Raw genomic sequence first — 25,802 nt, forward strand, 5'->3', positions numbered from 1 at the left:
AGAACGTAACTCTCTCTCTCTCTCTCTCTCCCTCTCTCTCCAGACACTCTCTCGCTCTCTCTCTTTCTCTCCTCTCTCTCTTCTCTCTCTCTCTCTTCTGTCTGTGAGAAATCTCTTTTCCTCTCTTCTTCTGATGTCAGAATCCCCCCCCGCCCCCCCCTCTCCTCTCTCTCTCTCTCTCTCCTCTCTCTCTCCTCTCTCTCTCTCTCTCCTTGTGAGAATTCTCCCCCTTCTTCTTCGATCAGAACCCCCTCCGCCCCCCCCCCCCCCCCCTTCTCTCTCTCTCTCTCTCTCTCTCTCTCTCTCTCTCTCTCTCTCTCGGAAATTCCGACCATTAATATAACTAACGACTGATAACAGATAAAAATGGTCTACCCACACTTCTCCCCGATGATAAGTTATCATCGACACAATATCCCGCAATCAGTCATTCCTAGATCTTGTGTGTACTTATGAACAATATTATATTAGTAATGAGTCCCTTTTAATTCTTATTTGTGAATTATTGTTACTCTTCACCATACTCATCACCATTGTTGCTGTTGTCCTGACTTCCCATGAAGTCTGTGTAAACAGATGTCATAGTTATTATCACTGTTATTAATAAGATGAAAGAACCCATTCCTATAGAACAAGAGAAAGTGGGACCACTAACTTGAATTTCAAACTTCCAAGGTGATCAGCGAAAGATCTTTTAGATTTAGCTGGCCTTATGCAAGCACGGGCTTTTTGCTCCTAGAGCAGCCCGTAAAACGAAAGAAGTAACAGAAGGAAATAGGAAATACAGAAAGAAGAGATCAGTTATTATGTAAGAAACAATAATTAACCGTCATTATCCTCATCACTATCGTTTCATATTTGCGGTGAGGTTATGATGACAAAGATTGTTTTTTACGTTTGGCCGGTATTATCAGGGACTTCATCAAAAGTCTTCCTTCTTAAGATTCGAGAAGTGTTGTCAAAATCATTCTATTGGTGCGCGTTCTCGTCCCCAATTGAATTTGCTTTCGCGGGAAAAAAAGATTTCGTCAGTTGAATTAACCTCCACGGGAAAAAATGTCCCCAGTTGAATTTTCTTTCGCGGGAAAAAAAAGATTTCGTCAGTTGAATTAACCTCAACGGGAAAAAATGTCCCCAGTTGAATTTGCTTTCACGGAAAAAAATAATTTTGCCAGTTGAATTTACCTTCACGGGAAAAAATATCCTCAGTTGAATTTACCTTCACAGAAAAAAATGTCCTCAGTTGAATTTACCTTCACAGAAAAAATGTCCTCAGTTGGAATTTACGATTCTTGAGGAAAAACTGTCATGGAAAAAAGTTGAATTTACCTTTTGAGGAAAAAAAATGTCGCCAGTTGAGTTTACCTTCACGGGAAAAAAATATCCCCCGTTGCAACTTGCCTTCAGCTGACAAAAAACGTCTTCAGTTGAATTTACCTTCACAGAAAAAAAAATGTCCTCAGTTGAATTTACCTTCTGAGGAAAAAAAATGTCGCCAGTTGAATTTACCTTTGCATGAAAACAGAATGTCCCTAGTTGAATTTACCTTTACAGTAAAAATGTGTTAAGTTGAATTTACCTTCACAAGAAAAAAAATGTCACCAGTTGAATCTACCTTCACAGGAAAAAATGTGAGTACGGATTTCCTAAGGTGCTTATTGTTTCAGATCAAGCCAGCTGGTGACGACGCATGCGCGCTGTCCCAGAGAAATCCGTGAATAAGTAGCAGCATTTTGTTATTTTGAGCTTGGAGAATTTTGCCCGTGCTTACGAAGAGTTAATGTTTGAGACCTGGATTATTTGTCGATATTCGTCAGTATTTATGATTCGAATTAGTAGCGTTTCGGAATAGTACTCTCCGAATACGAAGGTAACAACTATCTTAATGTTCTGCTCTTATGACGTCAAGGATAGTGATATTCTAGTTGTTTTATCAGTTATTTTGTCACTGCTTCGTCTTGAGATAACCTACATCTAAAGAGGGTTTCCCTAGTAGTATTTTTGAGTGGTGTACTAAATGCCACTTTCGCGTCATATTTATTTCACTAATAATTTTAGGATATTGGCAATAGACTGGGGGTATATGATAGGCAAAAACTGTGGTGTGATCGGTAGCCCGCTCTTCTGACAAGACTGGGGACCCAGGTTTGATAAACGCAAACGTATTTAATTAAAGACCAAGTGTGTCTCTGCTGACCTGTTTAATGAGTTGTGGTCCTGTTGATTAGGTAACTGTGGTGGTCGAAACCAGGGTTAAAAAGGGCATGCGATTAGCAACCCCATCCCAAAAAGAATATATATCTTGGACATTGGATGGATAACGCCTGGTGCCATCTCCTTTCATGGGATTTATATATATATATATATATATATATATATATATATATATATATATATATATATTTTATATTAAATGTATCTATATGTGTTATCATATTCCTGTATTTATATATATGTGTGTGTGTATTATTCCAGCTACAAATGTCCTTTAATATCTAATCCGCTCTATCTCGGAATTAATATATTTTCATATACGTATGTAAACCGAAGGGAAATTTTTTAGTTGATAATAATTTCGTCCCCTCATATTTAAAAATATATCAATTCCGAGGTAGAGCGAATTAGATATTAAAGGACATTTGTAGTTCGAATAATTTATATGAATTACGGTGATGTGATAACTATTCATATATATATGTATGTATATGTGTGTGTGTGGAGATTCACGTCTTTCTAGCTCACTCGGTGACTAATGTTGACGTCAATCGAAGAATTTAAGACCACTATATATATAATCATTACTTGAACAATCATGATTGGTGAGTTCCCAAAAAAGTAAGTACTTTGTTGACGCGACAGCTGATATCAGCCCGTGATAGAGCCATAAGTTCCTGCCTTCCAAAGTGAGATAAGATTAGACGAGGCAAAATCGCGCTGCGTTGGCGCCTCTGTTGCTCAGTCTATTCAACGCTTTCTGCTAGACACAGTCAATCTGGGAATATTTTCAATTCTGAATACAGCAAGCGTCCGTAGATTACAAACGTCACCATATTTCACTTAACACATACATACATTTATATCTACTATATCTGCTGAAGAGATGGCGAATTCTGTACCAAGTAAGTTCAATGGTTTGTTTTGTATTCAGATATTTATTGCAATATTCGAGAGGTGGATAATTAAATTTTGATCTGTTTTGTATATGTTGTGTACCAGAAAATGTGTTTCGAAATGTTATTATAAAAGATAGGTAGAACATTTACCTGTGGCAAATGTTAATTTCTGACAGGCAATTTTGACTCAATAACGAGCAAGTATGTAATAAATATAAATGCGTTATGATTCTGAAATGATAGTAGCTTTGTATCTATTAATATTATTCAATTATATCCCCCAAAAATAAGAAAAAACCATTACATTACAAATACAAAACGAAGTCAAACAAGAAGGATGTACCTCGCTCGGCAATTTTAGCATATTTTCTCATCTGTAAATCAAAACATTTGAAAGTTCAATTAGTTTTTTCCCAGACTCAAGGATGAAACATCGTGCAGACAACTTCCCTGATATTAGTCTCTTCGTCGTCATACTCACTATCTCATCGGCAGCACGTCGGAAAGGAAATGGTGGCTGACACAAAGTTATATGGCAGTTGTCTTTAGCCCATTATACCTTACATATATCCAGCCTGACTTTGGTATTTTCATTTGACTTTATATAATTCGCCCAATTTCGTCCTTATTCATATCTATAATTTTTTCATACGTTTTCGAACGATTTTTGCCTCGATTGACATTCCAGAATAAGAGTTTTTGCTACTGTGATCATTATAGAATCATCTTAGCAATTTTCGAATCTTTTCTTCAAACGATGTATTTTAGCTGTCTGAACTCAATAGCATCTGTAACTAACCTATACTTGAAAAAACCACGAGTCAACGTGATTCTTAATGTATTCTGACAGTTTTTGTACCTCAGAATGAGCTTTTTAGTGGCTAAAGAATTGATTAGAAAAAAATAAATGCGTGGGTGTAGCCGGGATTTCAGTCAAGTGGATACGTGGGGGACATTCTCAAAGAAAAGTGATTACCTTTCAAATGCAGTTATATAGATCCATCGTATCTGGTTTTTAAGTAAATGGCTCCTATACAGTAGACTTTTTTCTGCTTACTCGGGGAGTAAACTTACAAACTACTCTGTTGTTGTTGTTGTTCTTGTGTGGGGGAGGGTAGGAAAGGTCTATGGAAGAGCATAAAAAGGTCTGAAAAAGGTGTCTCGCACTGAGTTACCGATACGGGAACTTTAGGATATGATATTTATGATTTATTTGTTAGAATGAAAACGTAAAAAACAAATAATGCACACGTTAAACTGTAAAGAAGAATTATTTCCAATAAAATATAGCATATCTATTTTAATTTTCCTTGGTGAAACCGACTCTATTTGACCGTAGATTTTAGCATGTTGTAATTTATGCTAAAAGATAGAAATATAATGCTAACAATTTATGCACGAGGGGGAAGTCTTGCACGTGTCCCGAGCAAGCTAGAGGTCTGATCACATCATGTTTATCATACAATGTGACTATGAGTTATTCTACGTTTCATTTTTTCACTTACTTGATTTTGATACTTGGTTTCTGCAGGCCAAATTTAGGTAGGGGGTAAAATCCTCCCCTCGGCTCCTACCCTGGCTACGCCCATCAACTGATAAAATACAGAGGGATATTTTGCTGGAATCCCCAGGGGCCTCTGTTACATTTCATCCCTGAGCGATGACACAGAGGGAGAAATGTCTGTGTATAGGATACAGAGGCCTAAACTCTATTGACAAACAGATCTCAGTTAAGTCTGTAACTTTGATTACATTTTGTAGGAAAGATATTCATTTAACATTTTCGCTTGCATATCAGATGCAAAGATATCAAATATAAGATATGTAATTATGATAATGAGAGAGAGAGGAAAAAAAGCTGCTTTGACTCGAAAAGACCGAGTACCAGCTTATTACTGTAGTTAAGGTAACATTAAAACAAAAGGTTGTTTTCTCAAGTCTACTGTTATTACTTACAAGGTTTATAAGATATGTAGTTGTAACCAAACAAAAACTCTTTTCAGTTTTCTTCTGAAGATTGAATAAGAAACCCACAAATTACTGCGCATAACGTGTTTACTTATAAAATGTAAATACTTATAAGTAAACACGTTATATACAGTAATTTTGTGGGTTTTTTTGCAATATGTAGTTTTGATAATGAGACAAAAATAACTTTTTTATTTACTTGAAAAAAACGAGGTATCAACTGGTTACTGTAGTTAGGCCAACATTAAAAAAAATTTTCTAAGTCTGCTTTTATTGCTTACAAGTTTTTAAATGTCTATGAATCTATTGCAGACCTCTGAAATAAGCTATAACGATAATTATTTTATTTTATTTATCTCGGTTAAACGCAAGCTTAGAATGACGAAATATTAATGACTAAAACGTGTCCTTATACAAACATTCAAATCTGCGTCATAAAGAAACCAGGAGTTTTCTGTCAAAAACTGCTGTAATCTCAATTATCTAGAATAGATAACAACGACCTGATAATGACTACACGGCCCCACGGCTTACTCACTGATAAAATCCAATGGAATGTTTCTGGTACTTTTCACTAATAAAATCATTTCCCCAGAACACGAAATTTCACAAACCAAAAGCAGGATTTTTCACTTTCAAAATTTCCACGACGAGAATATATAAAACTATTTTTTTTTCCAGCTCGGCTGAATTTTCGGAGCCTAATTAAGGCATCCGGGAAAATTGTGAAACGAAAATTGATTGTGATTCGAGTCAGTGCCTGACATAAGTAGTACACGAGAGCCATCAGCTGAATTTCGATTCTAGAATAAACTAGGATTTTTTTTTAAAACCTGCCGTTCTTTCAAGACTCTTGTGCGGCTCCAGACGCTGAACAAATACCTCTATATCCATTTAAAACAAAGGGTTTATGCAACACTCTTAAGACAGCATTTGATTAAATTTTATAACATTTTAAAAACGTATTACAGGCATCAGTTTTATTGATTTTTCAATGAGATATAGATAGTTTCTAAGGACGTCTTTCTCATTGCGGCTCAGACAGTATTACATTTTCAGGATTCTTAAATTGCTATTCTACCTTGAAAGGTTGGTGACCCCTGGCTTAGGTAAATGAAAATCGAACTGTAGATTGACCTTATCACCCTAATGTTCACGTTCGGGTAGACTGAACCCCACAACGGCCCCCCTCCGCACCACCAAAAAAAAAACATGCTTATGATTCCTAGTCGACGCCTGAAAGCGCTGTGATACGAAAGCCATTAGCTGGATCTAGATTCTAGAATAATTGACCAAGCTTTTTTTTTTCTAATTAGTATTAACAGCTGAACCGCAAGACGTCCTTATCATGTGGGTAATTCTCATCACTTTATCTATGGCGCTGGAGGACTTGGAGATTTCGGCAACTTTTTCCTCGATTTTATTCGAGAAGTGTGACTCATTTCCCTTCTTGACATTTCTGAAGCTCGAGTCGCTCACTGTGGCGCAATCCAGCACATTTGCAGCTTAGGAGATTTTTTTTCTCTAGGACTGACTAAAACCAGTGCTCCTTCCTCCTCGATACGTCTTGAACTTGAGTTTCTTAATGCGTTGCAATCCGACGCTTTCAGCTTGGAAGATTTTCCCTCAGGGACAGAATAAAAACAGTAAAAAGGTGATATCTATAAATATGAATAGAAATGTTAACAGAATTAGAATAAATTTCTCTGAGGGGAGTCAGCCAGCCTTAATTGCATAAATGTCAGAAATGAAAGAAAAATATGAATATAAAAAAAGACTGGACAAATCACCAGAATATTACAGCTGTGCTGTTAATCGTAAACTCAGAACTTTATATCAAGGATAGAATACATTTGATTTAAAAAAGAATCTAATTTTAAGATTAAAGAATAACAATTGCTTTAGGAGCAGTGTGATTACCTTTAGCTCGTTTAAGAACTACAGTTTGAGTTCCTAGATGCCAAAATAACTGGTCGCAAAATCTTGTCATTTTTATTACTATGGACAGTAGTGTGATTTAGGAACAGAGACGTTATAATTAAAAAACCATAACTTACTTAACGAATGGTTAATAACTCATTAAGAGTAATTAATCTAATAACTTTCATAATTGCCGGTATACACGATAGATATTTCATCGTAATACGTCCTTGTAACACTTCTTGGAAAAAAACCTTGAATTAAAAAGAAATACATTTATTAATACCTTCAAACAAACAAACCTTGGAATGGAATGTCCTAGTAACACTTCTTGGAAAAAACCTTGAATTGAAAAGAAAGTACCTCTATTAATACCTTTAAAAAAAAAACGGGAATACAATGTCCTTGTTACACTTCTTGGAAATAAACCTTGAATTAAAGAAATAAAAATAATTAATACCTTAAAAAAAAACTTTGGAATGAAATATAAAATTTAGACCAGAGCCGAAGCGCTGTGACCTTAGAGGTCATTCAGCGTTGAAAGGGAAATCGAGAGTAGAAAGATTTGCAAGGTGTAACAGGAAGAAAACCTCAAAGCAGTTGCACTATCAAACAAGTGTTAGGAGAGGGTGAAGGAATGTAAGATGGAAGAAAGAGAATATGAACGGAGGTACAGTAAAAGGAATGAAAGGGGTTTCAGATCTTGCCCCAATTTCAACCAGAAATTTTCAACTTATCCTGAATTACAAAATAATTCCATCTTTCAAAACTGTGTATACAATTTCAGACGAACCTCCACCTCCTTACTCTGCCACGCCTCCGCCTATAGGATTCCAGTCCCCAGATCCTCCTCCAACGGTAAGGGTCGAAGTCCAACAGGAGGGAGGATATCCTACAGGTCAGCAGCAGTATCCTGCTGCGTATCCTTACGCCCCTGGTAAACCCGTGCCCCCTGGGTCAACGCCTGTGGTAATGACGCAGCCACAGGTCGTCAATCATGCTGTTGTGATACTCCCACCGGGCACCTGTCCTAGTTGTAGGGTGGGTATCTTTCTCTCTCTCTATTTGTATATATATATATATATATATATATATATATATATATATATATATATACACACACACAAATATATATATATATTATATTATATATATATGTGTGTGGTGTGTGTGTGTGTGTGTGTATATACACACTTCGTAACTGAGGTAGGCCTAATCTACTTAAAACCACATTCAATTTCTTGATTTGCTTTCTTTTCTTGCGCCTTTTTATAACTCAGGGCACTTTGCTTCATTCGATTCCTGATTAGATACATATTTCTTACATTAAAATATTTCAATCATTATTATTATTAGTCATTTCTTTGGTGAATCATTTAATACAATAAGGTAGCAGTATTCCATTTCGTGCATGTTTTGTCCTTTCTTGCATTATCAGCGTTGTTGCAAGCCTAGAAAATTCAAGTGTCACGTGTATATTATTATTATTATTATTATTATTATTATTATTATTATTATTATTATTATTATTATTATTCAGAAGATGAACCCTTTTTATATGGAACATCCTACAAGGGCCACTGACTTGAAACTCAAGTTGCCAAAGGATATGGAATTCACTTAAAAAAAAAAATATGAGGAAGAAAGACGAAATACAGAAAGAAGAAATAAGTTATTGGGAAAGATAGAATGAACAATTTGGTAAAGAGACAGATGAAATGTCAGTTGTATCGTAATATTCAATGTAGAATTGTTTTAGGGGAGTAATGCTTAAACTTTCGTAAACTGAATACATAAATTCAAATCCCTCTTCTCTGAATCAAGCATAAAGCACCGCTTCCTATCCATAGATGTTCCTGTGTCAAGACTTTCTATTCAACCCTCTTTCCAGGCCGGGATCCTTCAAAGCGAATATTCCATGTGCGGGATCTGCTTGGCCATCCTCTGCTTTCCCATCGGCGTCCTATGCTGCGTCCTTATGATGGAAAGGAGGTGCTCCAACTGCCACATGTCTTTCGACTCCATCTGATTCCTGACGGCGCATGCGTCGGAGGAGTCTTCGTCTTCAACTGCGCCTGTTATTATTAGTTTAAGTCAGTCTTCGTCCTACCATAAGATTAAGAATGTATCTCTCTCTCTCTCTCTCTCTCTCTCTCTCTCTCTCTCTCTCAAGCGTGTCACTCTTGTATACACTCTGAAGAGTAATTTTACGCCAGAAATCTGGGGAGGTTTTATACATACATGCATACATAAATAGCTCTATACCTTTCACATTTTGATAATTTTCTTGCTGTAGATGAAACTCCTATATACCTTGATGATATTGCAAACTGGAATTGTGGATTCGTAATACCTCGTACCGATTTATAGTTGTCTCCTTGGGACTTTTTATCTTTGACAATTTAGTATTTATGTGAGTCTAATTATTTATTCATGACCCTGACTTTTCTAATAGTCTAGCAAGAAACCAGCACATTAACAATCGAAATAATAGTATATTGATAACAGGCATCTACATAAAAACTAATATCTTGGACGCGAAGATAGTCTGCGAGAAAAAAAACCATAGTTTCTCTAGACGCAACATCGACAACTCACGCCAGTGTTTTTCCCTATAGGACATTATCTATCTACAAAAAAGAAAAACATGTATGTCATCAACAATTATAAACATTTATCACTATTCACTAAGTTATTGATTTATGTAATTATGAATATATATGTATATATACATACTTCAGTATTATAGTCAGAAATGCTGACCAAATATTAGTCATTTGTTACTGCATCTCAATAAAAGTTAAGATCCCCTGGTTGATATTCATAACACATCTCTGCGAAGACCTTTGCAAAAAAGGTGCCTGTGATTGCTTTGATTATTCAAAAGTAATTTTCCAGTGTCTTCTGTTATATCAAGATAGGTGTGAGAGCAGCAGGGGTCATCGGAAAGTAAAGAGATGAATGAAATAATAATTCGAAAATATTAGTTGTATTTTTAAGTATTTTAGGATAAAACCTACAATACTTGACTTCTTGCGATTCCAAATATTTTTTCGTTACAATTTAGCTAAGATATGAAAAGGGACCCGCAGGTGGGTTCTGTGGGTGGTGGAGGAGGGTGGGGCAGGGAGGAGAGAAGGTGGGACCCTTCTGTTGGGCGTTTGTGGGTGGTGGAGGAGGATGTGGTAGAGGGAGGGAAGGGGTGGGGGCGGGGGTCGTGGGGTTGTTGGGTAGCGATTTCTCTGAATATCTGGGAGACCTGGAGTCACTGGAAACTGAATTCATACCCTTTGTGTGTATAATTAATTATTCATGCATTTTCTTTTGAGTCCTCCTTATTCATTTTGTAATTTACCCTACTTCTCTTGGCACTGTTTACTTGATTTTCACTCATGGGCATTCTGTTCAGTGGAAGCTTGTTTGACATGAAGGTATTCCCCTTTTGATTTATGGTAATAGTAATAATATACAAATAATATTCTATTAACCGGAAATGCAGGAGGCCAAAATAGACCCTATTAGTTGAAGTATATCGCTATCATATTTCAGAAGTCTTTCTCTTCGTGTGCGTCATTTTTTCCTATTGTCAGCATACACAACAAAAACGGGGTCAAGAGTTATCGATTTTGTCTAACAGCCGTAGTGACTGACTGGAAGTTAAGCTTATCTCATTGCGCGATATGTGCTACAGATAAGAATCTTTCACAAGACCTTTACTGTAACGGGATACAAAACTGTCCATTTCAGTGAAAAGTTCTCTGATGAGCTACTTCATGATGGCTTTCTGACATGACAGCGGCTTTTGTTTTCGAGATCGAATTGCAGAGAGATGACACACGATCAATTTTCCGGCACTAATTATTGCAAACCTGAAATGAGAATGAAGGAAAATCCTTCAGCGAGTGAACGATGATGTTTGTATTCTTGGAACTAATCATGGTGGGCGTCTGTGCAGTTCAACTCCTGGTGAAGAATGATAGGTAAAACTGGTTGCCTGGCTGTTAATTAATTAATACTACTTTCTGCTCAAATATTCGTTGTGACTTTGGCCTGTTATCTACGCGTCACTTCAGAGTCAGAGGCGATAGTACTAAACATGTCGGAAGCTCAATGTGACTCTGTGCTTAGTGCTATGGTAGACTCACATCAACCGTGCATTTGACGTCTAGGTCAGTCCCTTACGACGATCCTGATTGGCTGTTGATAAGCCAATGACACGGCTGGAAACTCAGTCTCTCTCGAGAGTTCACATAGGTAGGATCTATGTTCCACATCTCCTGGGGTAACATCTTTCAGGAGAGGTGGAACATACATTCAGCCTATGTGAACTCTCGAAAGAGGCTGAGAGTTTCCAGCCCTGTGATAGGCTTATCAACAACCAATTAGGAGCGTCGTAAGAGACTGGCCTAGACGCCAAATGCACGGTTGATGTGAATTTACTATCGCCCCTCGGGGATCAAAGTATATATATAAACCCATTTCTCTATTGTGTGGCCGACAAATTATATTAATGAACGATATCCTTGATCCCCGAGGGGCTAGTACTAAACATGGCGTCCCATTGAGCCTACGCCATGTTTAGTACCAGCGCCTCAGACATGACGCGTCGATAAGCACACCTATGTTCTCTATGACAGTGAGTGTTTACATTCATGACATACAGGGTGTCCATAAAGTCCAAGTACCATTACAAGTATTTATTGCCCCGAATTGTATTAGGACTTTATGGACACCCCGAATAATGTTCCGGTAATGGATTTTGCAAGTATTTCTCACTCCCGTAGATTTTTGTAGCTCGTTCCAATACTGTATCTGTGACCCAAAAATTCACTTCGCCCTTTGTTTACGATCCTTGAATGTAAATAGCTCCTTAATGTACATACACTGTAAATTCATACAGTCGTAAGCTTTACTGGTGTTGTGGTTGTGTAAACATCTTAGATTACAATTTACAAAATCGATCGTGCATTTATTCCTCATACTAATGTTCAAAGATGCGTCAGTTGAAGGTTGTTTTGGTATTGGTGAGTAGTACTATTTTCCCCTATGCCATTTGTTTAATAATTGTAACGAATATCAGACGCAAGCGACACAGGTAATGGGTATATAGGCATGAATGATGTATATATATATATATATATATATATATATATATATATATATATATATCTGTGTATGTGTATATATACGTATACACACATATATATACATGTGTATATAAATGTATATGTATGTATATACATATTTATTGCATATTTGTCTCGTGTGACGATACTTTCGATAACAGGAGCGAACGGTATTATCATACCTGTCGCTTGCCTTATATGCCGCTCCAACCGGCGCCCCCCTCCCCTCACCCACCCACCACCCCAACTCTTGTTTTATCTTATCACGATTCTTTTTAAATTATATCTACCACAACTGGATCACGTTTCAATATGAATGCCTAGTTTTCCCAGTGGCTGAGTTATCGAAGATGCCTTTAAAACATGCAAATATAAATCAAAATACGTAATTAGGAATAAAAGTAGATAAAAATAAACATAGAAGTTTCTTTTAAAATTCCTCCGAATTTGTATCATGCTAAGAATAGTCTCCGTGTTTCTGTGACAATTCGTTTTCTTTAGTTTATGGTAGCTTTCTTTGACTCTTCTATTGACACGTAACATCGTAATGTTAGCGTGTAAAGTAATTTATATTTTCTAGAAATTAATTCGTCAGCAATACCATTCTCAGGCGTAACGTCATCTCCGCCTCTCCCCTCTCCCCTCTCCCCGTGTCTTAAAAATCACATCAACTTTTTTTTTTTCTCCCAAAAGATTCAAATACGCCTTTCCTTTGATTTACAATACTCCGCTCATATCAGCAAACTCAGCCAACGCACGAAGAATTCGATGAGTCAGCGTTGATTACCTTTTTGATCTGACCTATGACCTCATTTTTCGTGGGCGCCCGTAGTATATTTTCCAAGGGGGTGGGGGGAAGGGTGGGTAATCTTTATATATACATAGCTAGTTTTCGGTTTCAAGCAGACAAACACTTTTGACCCTTTGAACTAGAGGGTCAATTCCAAAAGCAGTACCAGAGCCCGCACTTCTTTGATGAAGAAAACAATTTATATATATATATATATATATATATATATATATATATATATATATATATATATATATATATGAATAAGGTATGGCTTCAGACATTCCCCATAAAATGAAGAGAATGCAATGCCTACGGTCATGAGACACCATCATGGTGCCTCGATAGGTTACTGACTTGAAAGATAGACAAATAGAATTGACATTCCTTTATTCTACAAGTGGAGGCCATTAAGACAATTACAGGAGTTGCTTGTTGAAGAGCTTACATGAGCTTGGTAAACAGAAGGTCTTCCCACTATGATCTAAAATTCTAAATCGGAGTTGCCAATGCTTGAACAAGAACCCTATCTGTGGAAATATTCTATCTAAAAGACGGAGAGCCTAGGGACAACTGGCATGTAGACAGGGGAACAATGTTCCAATACTGGATATATATAATAAAACAACTGAAAAAATCGCTTTAGTATCATCATCTTTGTAGATATAAGAAGTCTCATAGACATAAACAAACCTTACTTTCTGGTGGCACTAGGCGATAGTAACAAGAAGCATTATTGATTATTCACGAATAATCGTTATCTGGCTGAAACGAATTTTGAATCAGGAGCATGGTATAAGATCGGCTGTTCACTAAGCAAAATAATCATCAGCTTTAACCAAATTCAGTTTACCATTATCTAGATAGATTTCCCTTTGTTCTGTGCTTATTCACATATACTTCATTATTTTTCGGGATTCCAGCCTTCAAAATACTGATAATTTTGCCAAACATTTATTTAAAATGAAATGTATAATGGTGTATTGAAATTGACCGTAAAATTAAGGAAAAACAAACTGCGGGTTCTGCATAAGAATATCTAATTTAGAAGTTGAAATGACGCTGAAAAGTATGCTAAGGAAAATGCACTGCGAGTACGTAAGCCAAAGTTGATGTTGCTTCCACAATAAACCTATTACTGATTCAGGAACATCAGGCTTGAGTTTTAAAAGTGAACTAGCAGTGGTAAATAGACACAGGATCTTTTTTATATCCCGTTTATTCTACATTTAAAGATGGCTATGCTTATTATTACCTCAAAATTCCACAAAAATCCTCGAAATGAAACTCGCGCTAACCGAAAGTGAGGCCACAGTTGGAGCATTTTCTCTCCCGCATCGCAAAACAGCAGATCAGGCCAATGGGGAAGAAGAAGATTGCCAGGCAGATGCCGCAGCAAGTGAAGTCATCGACGAAAAAGCCAACCTGCAACAGAGTAAGCAGAGGTTAGGCAACAGTGGCACCACCAGATGAAAAGCGTGGGTGTCCATGGAGATGTAGTACTGAGAATGTTCCTCAGGAAGACACCTTGCAAGTACCCAAGTGAGGAAGTGGTTATCAAACGTGAGACAAAAATTGAACTTGGTCATTCATTTACCTAAAGTGAAGATATAAAGTGCATAAAGCACTATAAAGCACTATGGAAAGATGGTAATACATGTCTGATAAACAGGAACTGTATGGACAAGGAGGTTACGTCTATAGACTCTTAATGTCTGATGTACAGAAAGGATTGCTTCATGAACTTTTTCTTTGCAGTCGTGCGCTGAATATACTTACGAAGGAAGGCTCTGGAATAAGTATGACAATGGTGTGTATCCACAGCAGCTTGTGCTCATAGAACTCCAAGATCAAAGCACTTTGTCCTTGATGTTAGCGAATTCACACACAAAATTTGAATAATACTAATGGCGTATAGTTTTTTGTCTTTTGATGATGGTTCCATTTAGACTTTCAGCTACATTAGTGAGGTACCTATTGTCTATCTAATGCTGGTTTACTAGCAACATTATCATTAACATGAGTAGGTTTGGGGCCTTGAATTAGTGAGTTTTTATCACCAAATTTTGATCAACCTGTACGTTAGTTTTTAAACTGTCAGTCAGCTATCAGGTTATTTATATTCTGAATTACCATTGCAAGGCCGGGTACTGACAGCGTTGTTTATAAATTATGAGGCTGGTGAAGAGATCGGTAGAAATGCAAGGTGTAGAGGTGTGATATACGGCATGAGCTGTGTACGCATCATGGGTACTGATGATCAGTTAAGTACCAGAGCTGTAGTAGTATCTATCCAAAATCGGAGGGCTTTGTGCCCTTGACTTATGACAGAGTTCAAGGCTACTCAGTTGTTCACTTTATCTCACTTTCATGAAAGCACTTTGAGAGTGCATTAATGTATTAATGCACTTTGGAAAAAAATAGAAATAAAAACTTACCCGACAGTTGGGACAGGAACCGTTGGCGACATACACGACGGGTGATGCCTGAGGCTGGGAGCCAGTATTCACTATCTGAATTGAATGGTTTTGATTGTTATAGTTGGCTGATGGTCCTGGCATATACTGAGGGGGTGGCGGCTGTTGAGGTGGATAGCTAGGTGGCGGCTGTTGAGGCGCGTAACTATATTGTGGAGGATTGTCTAAAAAAGAAAGAAGGGAAAAGTTAAGTTAACAAACTTTGGGTATTACTCTACCTATATGTGAAGTCAAAGTGACTCTTTCCAATGTGAAAGATATTCACTTTACCATTCAAATGACATTTATCATGTAATTTACGAAGACCTTCAAGTACATGTGGGATGTGGGCGACCGTTTAAGCCGTCCCAACTTCAGAACGTCAACTGCACAAGTTTTTTTTATTACCAGAAAAACAATGTAGTTACTCATCTGTTCGTAATGTCTGGAGTTTTATATGAAGTAAGCTATGAACCTGGTAGCTAGTTGACTGTAGTAGAAGGTCACAGGAAGCTAGATAGTTTCAAATTAATAGGAAGTTACGAAAACACCATTAGGAATAAAATATAAACAAAGAGTCGGTAAAGGGGGAAGAGGTAAGAGACAGCCTAGACTTTGAAGAGCGTTACGAAAGCTGCAAATCCTGCAAAGAACAAGGCAAACAACATAAACAAAACACAAGGCGCTACAATCATAAGTCGACAGGTGCCAAGCACTGTTGGGAAAAAGACCACAAAACAGACGAAGAAAATATGAATCTTTTTTCACAGGAACACTAACAAAACAGTCAAACTGATAGAGAATGCTTTCATAACATTCGCAAACAATGTACTGACGGACAAGTAGTAAACGGGTTTGAAGACAGCCTATCAAGAAAAATCGTATGCTCTACAATAGGAAAGAAACGCAAAAACACAAGAGACCACATGGAAAATGCACTCCTGGAAGAAGTTGCAGGCAGAGAAAGGCAAAGGTCACGAGGGTGGTGCCACACAGGGCCGGATTTAGGCATGTGGAGGCCCCTGGGCAATCTATGTGTGGAGGAGGCCCACCCTGCTTGAGGCGGATGGCGAGCGAAGCAAGAAGCCTCACCGGGGAGCACTGTAAGCTCCACCGGGAAATCATCATTGCCGGTCCTGCCAGTCATGAATTTTGGTCATCTTAATCACGTGTGCAAAATGACCTCTCCTGACTCTGTACACTTGAGTATAAAAAGATTATGAAAAGCAATTTCAAATAAATAGCATATGTTTTATTACCATAAATCTAAATATGTTAGTTTGCCTTCACTCATCAGGACTCTTCACACCTGACTGTACAAACTGACCATTTTTCGAAGGTGATTAGGAAGCATGACCCATACTCTGTGCTGCCAATCTTAAGGGTAGGCTCCACTTTGGGGGGTGCCGATCGTAAAAAATATTTGCCAAAAATACACTAATCAAGACAGGCTAATGAAATTTTCAGGCATTATTAGCACTATAATAATGCATATTCCCTGTGAGTTTTATCATCCTACAGGGAAAATTAATGATTTTATGAAAAAAAAATGTGAAAAAACGGAAATTTCCGGCCCCTCATACTGAAGGTTATTTGGTGATTGGTGAGAAACTACAGTCTTGAATAGAAATTCGGTCTGACAAAATGTTGGTATATCCACCTGGAACATGCACAAAAAAAATTATCAAAATAGAACAGTAAATAAGCACGTAATAACAAAAAAAAGAGCAACAACTTCGTAAGTTCAGCGAAAGCCTGCCAAAAAATCAGACTATAGCTAGGAAGAAATATTCAGGAAAAATTCAAATCTCGATTTAGGGACAAAACCTTTTGAGAGTTTGTAGTTATTATGTCACTTGATAGCCTAAAACATCTAAAAATGATATTATTTAGGACAGTCAAAGAAAATCCACCTCAAAAAAAAAAAAAAAAAAAAAAAAAAAAAAAAAAAAAAAAAAAAAAAAAAAAAAAAAAAAAAAAAAAAAAAAAAAAAAAAAAAAAAAAAAAAAAAAAGGGTGGGGGTGGTTTTTTCTTTGATTGTCCTAAATAATATAATTTTTAGATGTTTTAGGCTATCAAGTGACATATTAACTACAAACTCTCAAAAGGTTTTGTCCCTAAATCGAGATTTGAATTTTTCCTGAATATTTCTTCCTAGCTATAGTCTGATATTTCGGCGGGGCTTTCGCTGAACTTACAAAGTTGTTGCTCTTTTTTTTGTTATTACGTGCTTATTTACTGTTCTATTTTGATAATTTTTTTTGTGCATGTTCCAAGTGGATATACCAACATTTTGTCAGACCGAATTTCTATTCAAGACTGTAGTTTCTCACCAATCACCAAATAACCTTCAGTATGAGGGGCCGGAAATTTCCGTTTTTTCACATTTTTTTCATAAAATCATTAATTTTCCCTGTAGGATGATAAAACTCACAGGGAATATGCATTATTATAGTGCTAATAATGCCTGAAAATTTCATTAGCCTGTCTTGATTAGTGTATTTTTGGCAAATATTTTTTACGATCGGCACCCCCCAAAGTGGAGCCTACCCTTAAAATCAAAACCAAAGTTTCTTCGTAGAATAGATAAACTACAGCGGTATCTGTATTTCCAGACCAGACACTACGAGACTTGGCCCTTGCAAATTTGGTGATCAATATGTCAAAGTCAATGTCTCTGAGGATGTCATACGCAATGCTCATCAAAGCCAGGTGACTGAGTCGATCATGATGCATTGTAGTACGAAGTCTGTTTTTGATATACTTCATTTTGCTGAATGAACGTTCTCCAGAGCAATTTGTGACCATAAGCACTAAGTACATCCGTAGCATTATCTCAACATTAGGAAAAGTATCTGCAACTTTCTTGTCTAGCAGCAATTTGTAAAGGAAATATTCCTTCCCAAAGCTATCAGTCTTAACATAATCATTCAGAAACTGGGTGAAAAAAGCTGCAAACTGTACAAGTTCAACACCATACCGCCCAAAGGAAGAACCGCCACTGATTCCGCAGACAATGGTACAAATACATACTTTCAATAAATAAACTCACAGAAACCAAAAAATATATAGAAATATTTGAAGTCATACTTGCCTACAAACCGTCCCTTCCGATTTTGTCAACCAACAATGCATTCAAAAATAGATAGGAGGTAATTTTAGGGGTAATGTAAACATAGCCTAAATTTCTAATAATATCACGTTTTTTACTTTGTTTTTACTGTAGTTTTCCGTGATGAAAAAAGATAAAGCATAAATATTCACAATTTTGTTTTATTCCTGACTAAAAAACTTTTATTCCTTATATATTTACTGAAATTAAAAATTATTTAAGCCTGGGTCCTTTTTTTGAGGCCCCCTAAAATGTGGAGGCCCCTGGGCAGGTGCCCTCTTTTCCCACCCCCCCCACCCCCCTAAATCCGGCCCTGGTGCCACACATGAGAAGGATGGTGATCAAAGGGCTAAGAAGCCACCGTACGGAATTGGAAAAACAAGGGCTTCAACCCACAACACCACACACACATAAATACAGGTGGGCTACGTGTCCGGTCATTCTACGGATACTTGGCAATGAGAACTGTAGCTCTAGAAAGCTTCTTGTAACTTTTCTTGAAAAAGTATTTCCGCTAGATACCATCCAGTTCAGACCCACGAAGATTGCTAAGGCCACCTTAAAAATCTCTCCTGTATTTGAGGGCAATGAATGGCACCAACCAATACGAATCGGTGCGATTCCTCAATTAATTACCACAGAAAGTGATGACCTGTGCACTTTCTCCGCATGAACTGGTAGCATTATCGTGGGTGAATGAAACGTTAGAGGTAACTGAGATGAAGGAACGTCAACATATCTATTAAAAATGCAAAAAGAAGAAGGAGAAGCTTAAAACTTACTTGGATATGGTGAAGACATGGCGAAGAATCTACCAGAGCACAGGGAATAAGCGCTTCTGTTGATTAGGGCGTAGCAGCTCCCCGTGCAGCCTTGTTCATTCGTTATCTTGCTGTCTTATCTCCGACTTTGCTCGGATCTCAACTCAACTTTATCTCGTGTAATGTTTGTCTTAAAAACGCCAAGAGTCTAATGAGTTCGTCGGTGCTGGTGGCCACAGCAACAAGGAGGAAAAATGATATTACTTATTTATTCTTAGTGTTTACGTGCCTTCAGTTGCTTCTGTGGAGGGCGGAGTATTGAATTTACAAATGCAGTTAACGATGCTTCCTACAGGTTCCCCAAAGTGCTAAGACCCTTAATCTTGCAGGCGTTCTTGTAACTTGTTATGACGACGCATTCTGCGGAAATAACAGAGATATCTGGCTTTCAGGTAGAATAAAAATTAATTGATAACATTTGGACCAGACCGGGATCTTTCCTGTAGTTTCAGTGTCTACATTCACTTCTATTTTATCTGTATTGTAAATAATAATAGTCATTTGTGTTCTGGAAATCCATTAAGTGTTGAGCGAATATGCGAATATATTGTCGTTTGGACAAGTTACTCTTTTATGTTTGCAACACACCGTCATACCTACAGTGGAGTGAGGAATCCGATTTCTCTCTCTCTCTCTCTCTCTCTCCTCGAGATGAAAACATTCGGATATCTCCATGGTTAGCATGTTGTGTGTGTGTGTGTGTGTGTTTTTATCAGTAAATTATTTCTCCGATTCGCTCATGTTTCCTTGAGCTACATTTTCAATTATTTCAGCGTAGTTATCTTGAGGACATTTTCTTCTCTCACAGGTAGCCCAAAGATAACACTGCTTTGAATTCATATCATAATTTCTTTAAATTCCTTTTTCAACTGGGCAGCATGAAGTTACTGCTACCTGCTGTTGCCAAGTCGTCCTCACCTGTTGGTGACGTTCTCAGATTTAATTTGTGGAGAAGTCTCGGGAAAACCCGCTTCAAGTTCAACAGAGCAGAGTCATTCTCTTCAGACGAGAATGCGTAGTAGGTTTAATACCTTATGGCTTTCAGAGTCTAGAATCTTTACGGAATCAACATTCCTCGTCCATTTCAAGCTTTGTATGGGAGAACAGATAAGATTAAGTGGTGCGTTGAGATCTGAAGTGGTGCTCTCAGAACGTGTCAAAGACTTTAATGAAAATCAAGCGTCTTCTGAGGCGTCTCTGATTTACCTGAGAGAGCTCGTAGCTGAATGCCCTTTAGATTTTGTAGAATTTCTTTGAAGTGTGATGAGAACAAATATGTTAATCAGTAACAATGATACTTTGTTTTTAAAGGTACTTGACTTCTTCATTCTTAGTTATTCTAGAGTTACTTACAAATTTCTCCACTTGTGGAGAATTAGTTTCTTTGATCCAAGAGTCTGAGGAAGAGGTCGTTGAATACAGGACTCACTTTATTAGTATGGGAAAGCCTAATCTTGTGTAAGCCTTTAATAGCATGTGTACAACAAGATCGTTTGTGTGTAGCAACTCTTAATTTTACCATAATATTCTTGAACTGTAATTGAAAGGTATAACGTTTTGTGCAGTACCAACGATATACAAAATATCATTCGTGCCCTTTCATTTTCAGTAGCCATGATTCATGGTGGTTAGGACACTTTTACATAAAATACAAAATGAAATGTTACTTTGCCCAGTTGCATATTTTCACCAATTTTCTTAATATTAGACTTAAAACATTTATTTTAAAGTTTTTAATATCTATTCCATGTTCACGCTTTCCCTGTAGGAGGATACTGGCGTCAGGTGGTGCACTGTAAGCATTACTTAAGGTTCTTTGCAGCGTACCTTCGGGCCATGGCTGCATACCCTTTCATTCCTTTTAGTGTACCACCGTTAATATTACCTTTCTTCCATCTTAATCTCCACCCTCTCCAAACAATTGTTTCATAATGCAACTGCTTTGAGGTTTTCCTCTTGTTATACATTTCTTTCACTGTCAAGTTCCCTTTCAACGCTGAATGACCTTATAGGTCTCAGCACATGGCTATTTACCTAAATTTTACATTTCATTCCAGGGACACACTTCAATAGGTTTTCTTATTCTACAAGTTTTCATTCAATGCATTTTAACAAGTCTGCAAAAGTACAAGAATGGACTGTTTCTATTTATTGAAAATCCTACTTAAAAGTTACGGGCTGCTTCATGAGCAAGAGCCCGTGCTGGCCAGCTCAATCAAAAACAACATCTACTTAAAATGGGACAATATCAAGTGTTAACTTGTTATCATTGTAACTTTAATTTTCATCCATGCACCCATACGGTGACCCAGGGATTACTTCACTATCTTAGCTAAGTTTTTCTTAGATCCATTTTCTATATGTATATGGTCACTGAGTACTGGTACTCATACAGGCAGTAATTATAATTAATTGTCTCATGATAATAATGATGACTCGTAATATGTATATTTACCGACCTCATCGTCTTCATTTGGTAACTCATTAGAAAAGAAATTTTGTCAGAATCTTCAGCACTTTTAGCTTATCCAGTTATAACTGCGTAAATTTTAGCTCTTGAAAACGGCGACTCTATCTCACATAACATCTGCCATCTTTTTTTCTCGGCGTTGCATAAAATTTCTTATAGAAACCGCGCAAAGGTGCTTTTAGTTGTGAAAATTTCAAGAGCGTTTTTGGTCACATTTCCATCATCAGCTCACGGAAACAATAACTCGGTAGCGAGTTACATCGAGCAAATTTGTGAAGAGAACCAACATCAAGGCGATCGTGTACAGCCCTACCAAAACAAACATCTGTACATGAGGACTTATAGACGGTAGGCTAATTCACTTCACACATCAACAATATCACAATGGTAAGTTCCATGATGAAAGTTTAAATTTATAAAATTAGTTTAGTATTGACTCAATAACGAGACATAGAAACGAGATGGAATCAAGCAATAGTGTATGAAAGAGAAGGCATGCTTTTCGAGGCATACATTTTACGAGGTCGTTGATATAACACCAAATTATTTTGGCCAAAATATCTCCCTTCAGTGCAAATTAGGTCATTTTTCATACAAATTCGCTCCTACTAAGACTTGGAATTTATTTTTGTTAAAATTAGCAAGTTATTATATTTAATTCTCGTCAATCGGCAGAGGAAGGATCAGTGATCCTTAGGCTGAGCTAGATTACTACAAGGCTAGGCTAATCTGGTTGAAATTCAGTGACATTTTTTAAGCTTAAGTAAAACATGCGTATTATTGAGACTTAAGGGAATTGTTTTAACTAACACACTTGTCTAGAAGGGCAATTTCTAATTGCCTTCGGTGTTTAAATACTCAAAGTGCTTTTAAAATTTCCGTGTGCTTTATCGTAGAGAGGCCTGGTTAAATAAACAAGTTACTGTTAAATTAGCGTTTTCTCACACTAAAAAACTATTTGGTATCCGTTTTCTTTTATGATAATCTTAATAGGTTCATATTATTAGTGACGAAGAATTTTTCTCGTTTTCATTTTTTCCCTTTTCATTTTATTCCCATCCTCGTCGATTATGATATGAATGAATACATTCCATATTCTGGTTAATAACGTGTTTCGAATATGTAAATACCAATATTGCTCTAGAAATAGGACAAAATTGAATATTTTTTTTACCGTTAAAGATACAACAAGGTATGGCTTTTAATTATGCAGGCTGTAATTATACAAACTATATTTTGGGTGTCAGAGAATATAATTATTACACTTACTGTCTATATTTGTTAGGCTGAGTTCAGAGGTACACACCATTTACTCATTATATATATATATATATATATATATATATATATATATATATATGTGTGTGTGTGTGTGTGTGTGTGTGTGTGTGTGTGTATATATATATATTATATATATATATATATATATATATATATATATATATATATATATATATATATATATTTATATATATATATATATATATATATATATATATATATATATATATATATATATATATATATATATATTATTGTGAAACAACGGAAACTGAAGGCAGTTGATTTGTGAGAACTTGGTATTGTTTAGTAGTGTTGGGAAGAAGGAAAAACATTAAGCGTGGTATTACATCAATATGTGCGCATGTTATGGTAATTATAGGTCTAGTCGAGTTTGCTCACAAGTTTTCCCTTCATTTCCCTGCCTTATCACCAGATCATTCTCTCTCTCTCTCTCTCTCTCTCTCTCTCTCTCTCTCTCTCTCTCTCTCTCTCTCTCTCTAATCTTTTAACTAATTTCTTATTAGATCATCGTTGTCAAGATATTACTTTCTATCTTAGGGTTTTCCTTTCCTGCCTTAGAAGTTTAACAGCAATTCTGGGTCTCTTCCTTCTTGTGCACTTTCTGGCTGAACTTTCATACCGTATAGTTCCACATATAGGCCTATGACGGTATGACCTCTTCCCACGTTCTGGCCCATGGGTTGCTTGGTTTAGCCTAGGTTAAGTGTGCCTTATGGTAGGACAATAACACCTGACATATCTGTCTGAGGTGTTATCATTATTAAGGTGAAGTTCCTATATTTTCCTGGAAGTTTAAAGAGTCGGTAAAACCAACAGCCCGATCATTTAACAGTTCGAAGGTTTGTGGATGAAGCGGAACCGCTAGACTTAGTCATCTGTTCTCCCGGTGTCATCTGTCAAGATGGCCAGTTGTCCACGCCATGATTGATTGATTGATTTAATGTTCTCTAACAGTATCCACGCCGTGGAGAGGGACCAGTAACATCTTCTTGTATGTTATATAAGCCTAATATAACCTGGCATTGATGCTTGCTTGCGTGGTGCTTATGTGAACGAACCTAGAGGAATAATCATGATAACGATAACTGTGTACATTTTTAAAGTGATTGACTGGTGACTGATAGGCTGATAATGATAACATTTTCCATCCGATGGCCATTAGCGCCGGAGGAGGGGGAGACAGATAGGGAGGAAGGAGGAAGAGAGGAAAAAGAGGAGATGCAAGACTTATCAGAGTGTCTGTTCACCCCTACCCACAAAGCAACACCCACAAACTCCCACACCCCCACCCTCGCCTTTTTTTAGTATCATAATCAGATAAAAATGACCTAGACTTATTGACCACCTTCGATGACTGACCCGCCTAGCAAAATAAAAATTGCTTGCTTGATATAACGATTAAAGTTGTATGGTATCAACAATGAGAAGGAACAGAGGAAACAACACTCATCGAGGAACACATAGGAAATGTGGAATTCCGAGGTCCTTTACAGTGAAACAGAGTGCGCCCAACACTTCAAGCAGTTCTTGTCAGCATTCCCAAGACAAAGGTCAGCAGTTAATCTTATCACTTAGATTTTTATTCTTAAAAAGCAGTGTTAATTGTTATAAGCAGAAAATTATAATCGAATTCCAATGCCCTTTTAAAAACATCAGGTAAACAGCTTCAGTTATCACAGATTTGATATGTTTCATAGTTTGAAATGTTAGAGAGAGAGAGAGAGAGAGAGAGAGATGTGGGGAATGGAAAAGAAGGATTTCACCTGAGGGTCAGAAGAGAGAGATATTTCAGGATTAGAAAGAGAGAGAGAGAGTGTTGAGGAAGGGGTACCTGGCACATCTTGATAAGCAAGTTATGTGGTACTGCTGAGTAAAAGGGTTCAACACTTGCTAGCACTGGCAAATTACTGTATGTTGCTCTTAAAATCAGTGTTGCCAAATCAGAGATCGTGAAAACGGAGCTTGTTGGAGTAGAAGGCATTACAGTGGTCAGTCAACATAATGTTATTACCAAATTTAGGTACCCTGGCACAGTGAGTAGAATTTGCTTGAAGACTGAATAAGGTGAGTCAGGCTCTGAATATGCTCAGCAGTATTGCCTCTAGTCTCTAGATAGCCTTACATTGTAGGACTATTTTATGAGATGACTACTATACTTCAATAGTTAGTTGAGTTCCAGTCATTGGAAAGGAATCTTGGAGCGATAATGCAACAATTGTTGGATGCTGCAGTCTTTGAAATGAAGCCTATCAGATCGCACTTGGCATTAAATGGCAAAGGCACATTTGTACTGTAACTAAGAAATTCAACAGCGTTCGGAATACTGATGACTGAAGACGGAGGAAGAAAGGACTTCGAAGTCGCTTACAACTGACTTACACTAATGTTTACAAAGAAGAAAATCTGAGAGGGAGAGAAAGAGAAAGAGAAAGAGAGAGGTCGAAACACAAGTAGGAAGATAAGCAGACGGGGCCGCGGATAAGATAAGCAACAGAAAGGATTCAGAATTTCAGTGTCGGGAAGGCAGCCGGACTGTACGCTTAAGCTGGAACATCGCTCCCAAGAGTCTTACCAGTGTATAATTATTATTCTCACTACTTCCCTGTTTTAGCCAAAGAATTCACCTGCCAGGAGGTAGATCGAGAATATGGCGAGTTCCCGCTGATGTTATCAACAAGAACATTCTTAAGGGAAGGTTCTTGTAAGGAGTTTGCAAGTTGT

The 25,802-nt window shown here is 37.1% G+C and overlaps 3 protein-coding genes across 4 annotated transcripts in view; 2 read left to right on the top strand and 1 right to left on the bottom strand.

Moving 5' to 3' along the window:
• Positions 1-2,942: 2,942 nt before the first annotated feature.
• Positions 2,943-9,812, top strand: LOC135207780 (membrane protein BRI3-like). Its single transcript, XM_064239607.1, has 3 exons — positions 2,943-3,119; positions 7,789-8,042; positions 8,893-9,812. The coding sequence occupies exons 1-3, from the start codon at positions 3,101-3,103 to the stop codon at positions 9,028-9,030; spliced, it is 411 nt and encodes a 136-aa protein (XP_064095677.1). The 5' UTR covers positions 2,943-3,100; the 3' UTR covers positions 9,031-9,812.
• Positions 9,813-13,292: 3,480 nt separating this feature from the next.
• On the bottom strand, positions 13,293-19,426 carry LOC135207789 (membrane protein BRI3-like). The gene is made up of 3 exons (XM_064239617.1): positions 19,268-19,426; positions 15,356-15,558; positions 13,293-14,342 (listed from the first exon to the last, which is right to left on the bottom strand). Exons 1-3 carry the CDS (start codon positions 19,284-19,286, stop codon positions 14,211-14,213), a joined length of 354 nt encoding a protein of 117 aa, XP_064095687.1. The 5' UTR covers positions 19,287-19,426; the 3' UTR covers positions 13,293-14,210.
• A 5,807-nt stretch (positions 19,427-25,233) lies between these two features.
• Positions 25,234-25,802, top strand: part of LOC135207799 (membrane protein BRI3-like) — a 21,381-nt gene continuing 20,812 nt past the window's right edge. The window contains exon 1 of one of the 2 annotated variants that reach the window (XM_064239640.1): positions 25,234-25,802. This exon is cut by the window's right edge and continues 12 nt beyond it. The gene's annotated coding sequence lies outside the window, so the exon portion shown is untranslated. The other variant, XM_064239630.1, reaches the window with a different exon arrangement.

The sequence above is a fragment of the Macrobrachium nipponense genome, chromosome 11 (genome assembly GCF_015104395.2).
Source record: "Macrobrachium nipponense isolate FS-2020 chromosome 11, ASM1510439v2, whole genome shotgun sequence".
NCBI classification, from domain to species: domain Eukaryota; kingdom Metazoa; phylum Arthropoda; class Malacostraca; order Decapoda; family Palaemonidae; genus Macrobrachium; species Macrobrachium nipponense.

What these genes read in the sequence shown, in the direction of transcription:
- LOC135207789 (XM_064239617.1), bottom strand. An exon ending in GTTCCTGTCCCAACTGTCGG is followed by an intron (nt 14,343 to 15,355) that starts GTAAGTTTTTAT and finishes ACTCTGTTGCAG; the next exon opens with GTTGGCTTTTTCGTCGATGA.
- LOC135207780 (XM_064239607.1), top strand. An exon ending in GCACCTGTCCTAGTTGTAGG is followed by an intron (nt 8,043 to 8,892) that starts GTGGGTATCTTT and finishes CCCTCTTTCCAG; the next exon opens with GCCGGGATCCTTCAAAGCGA.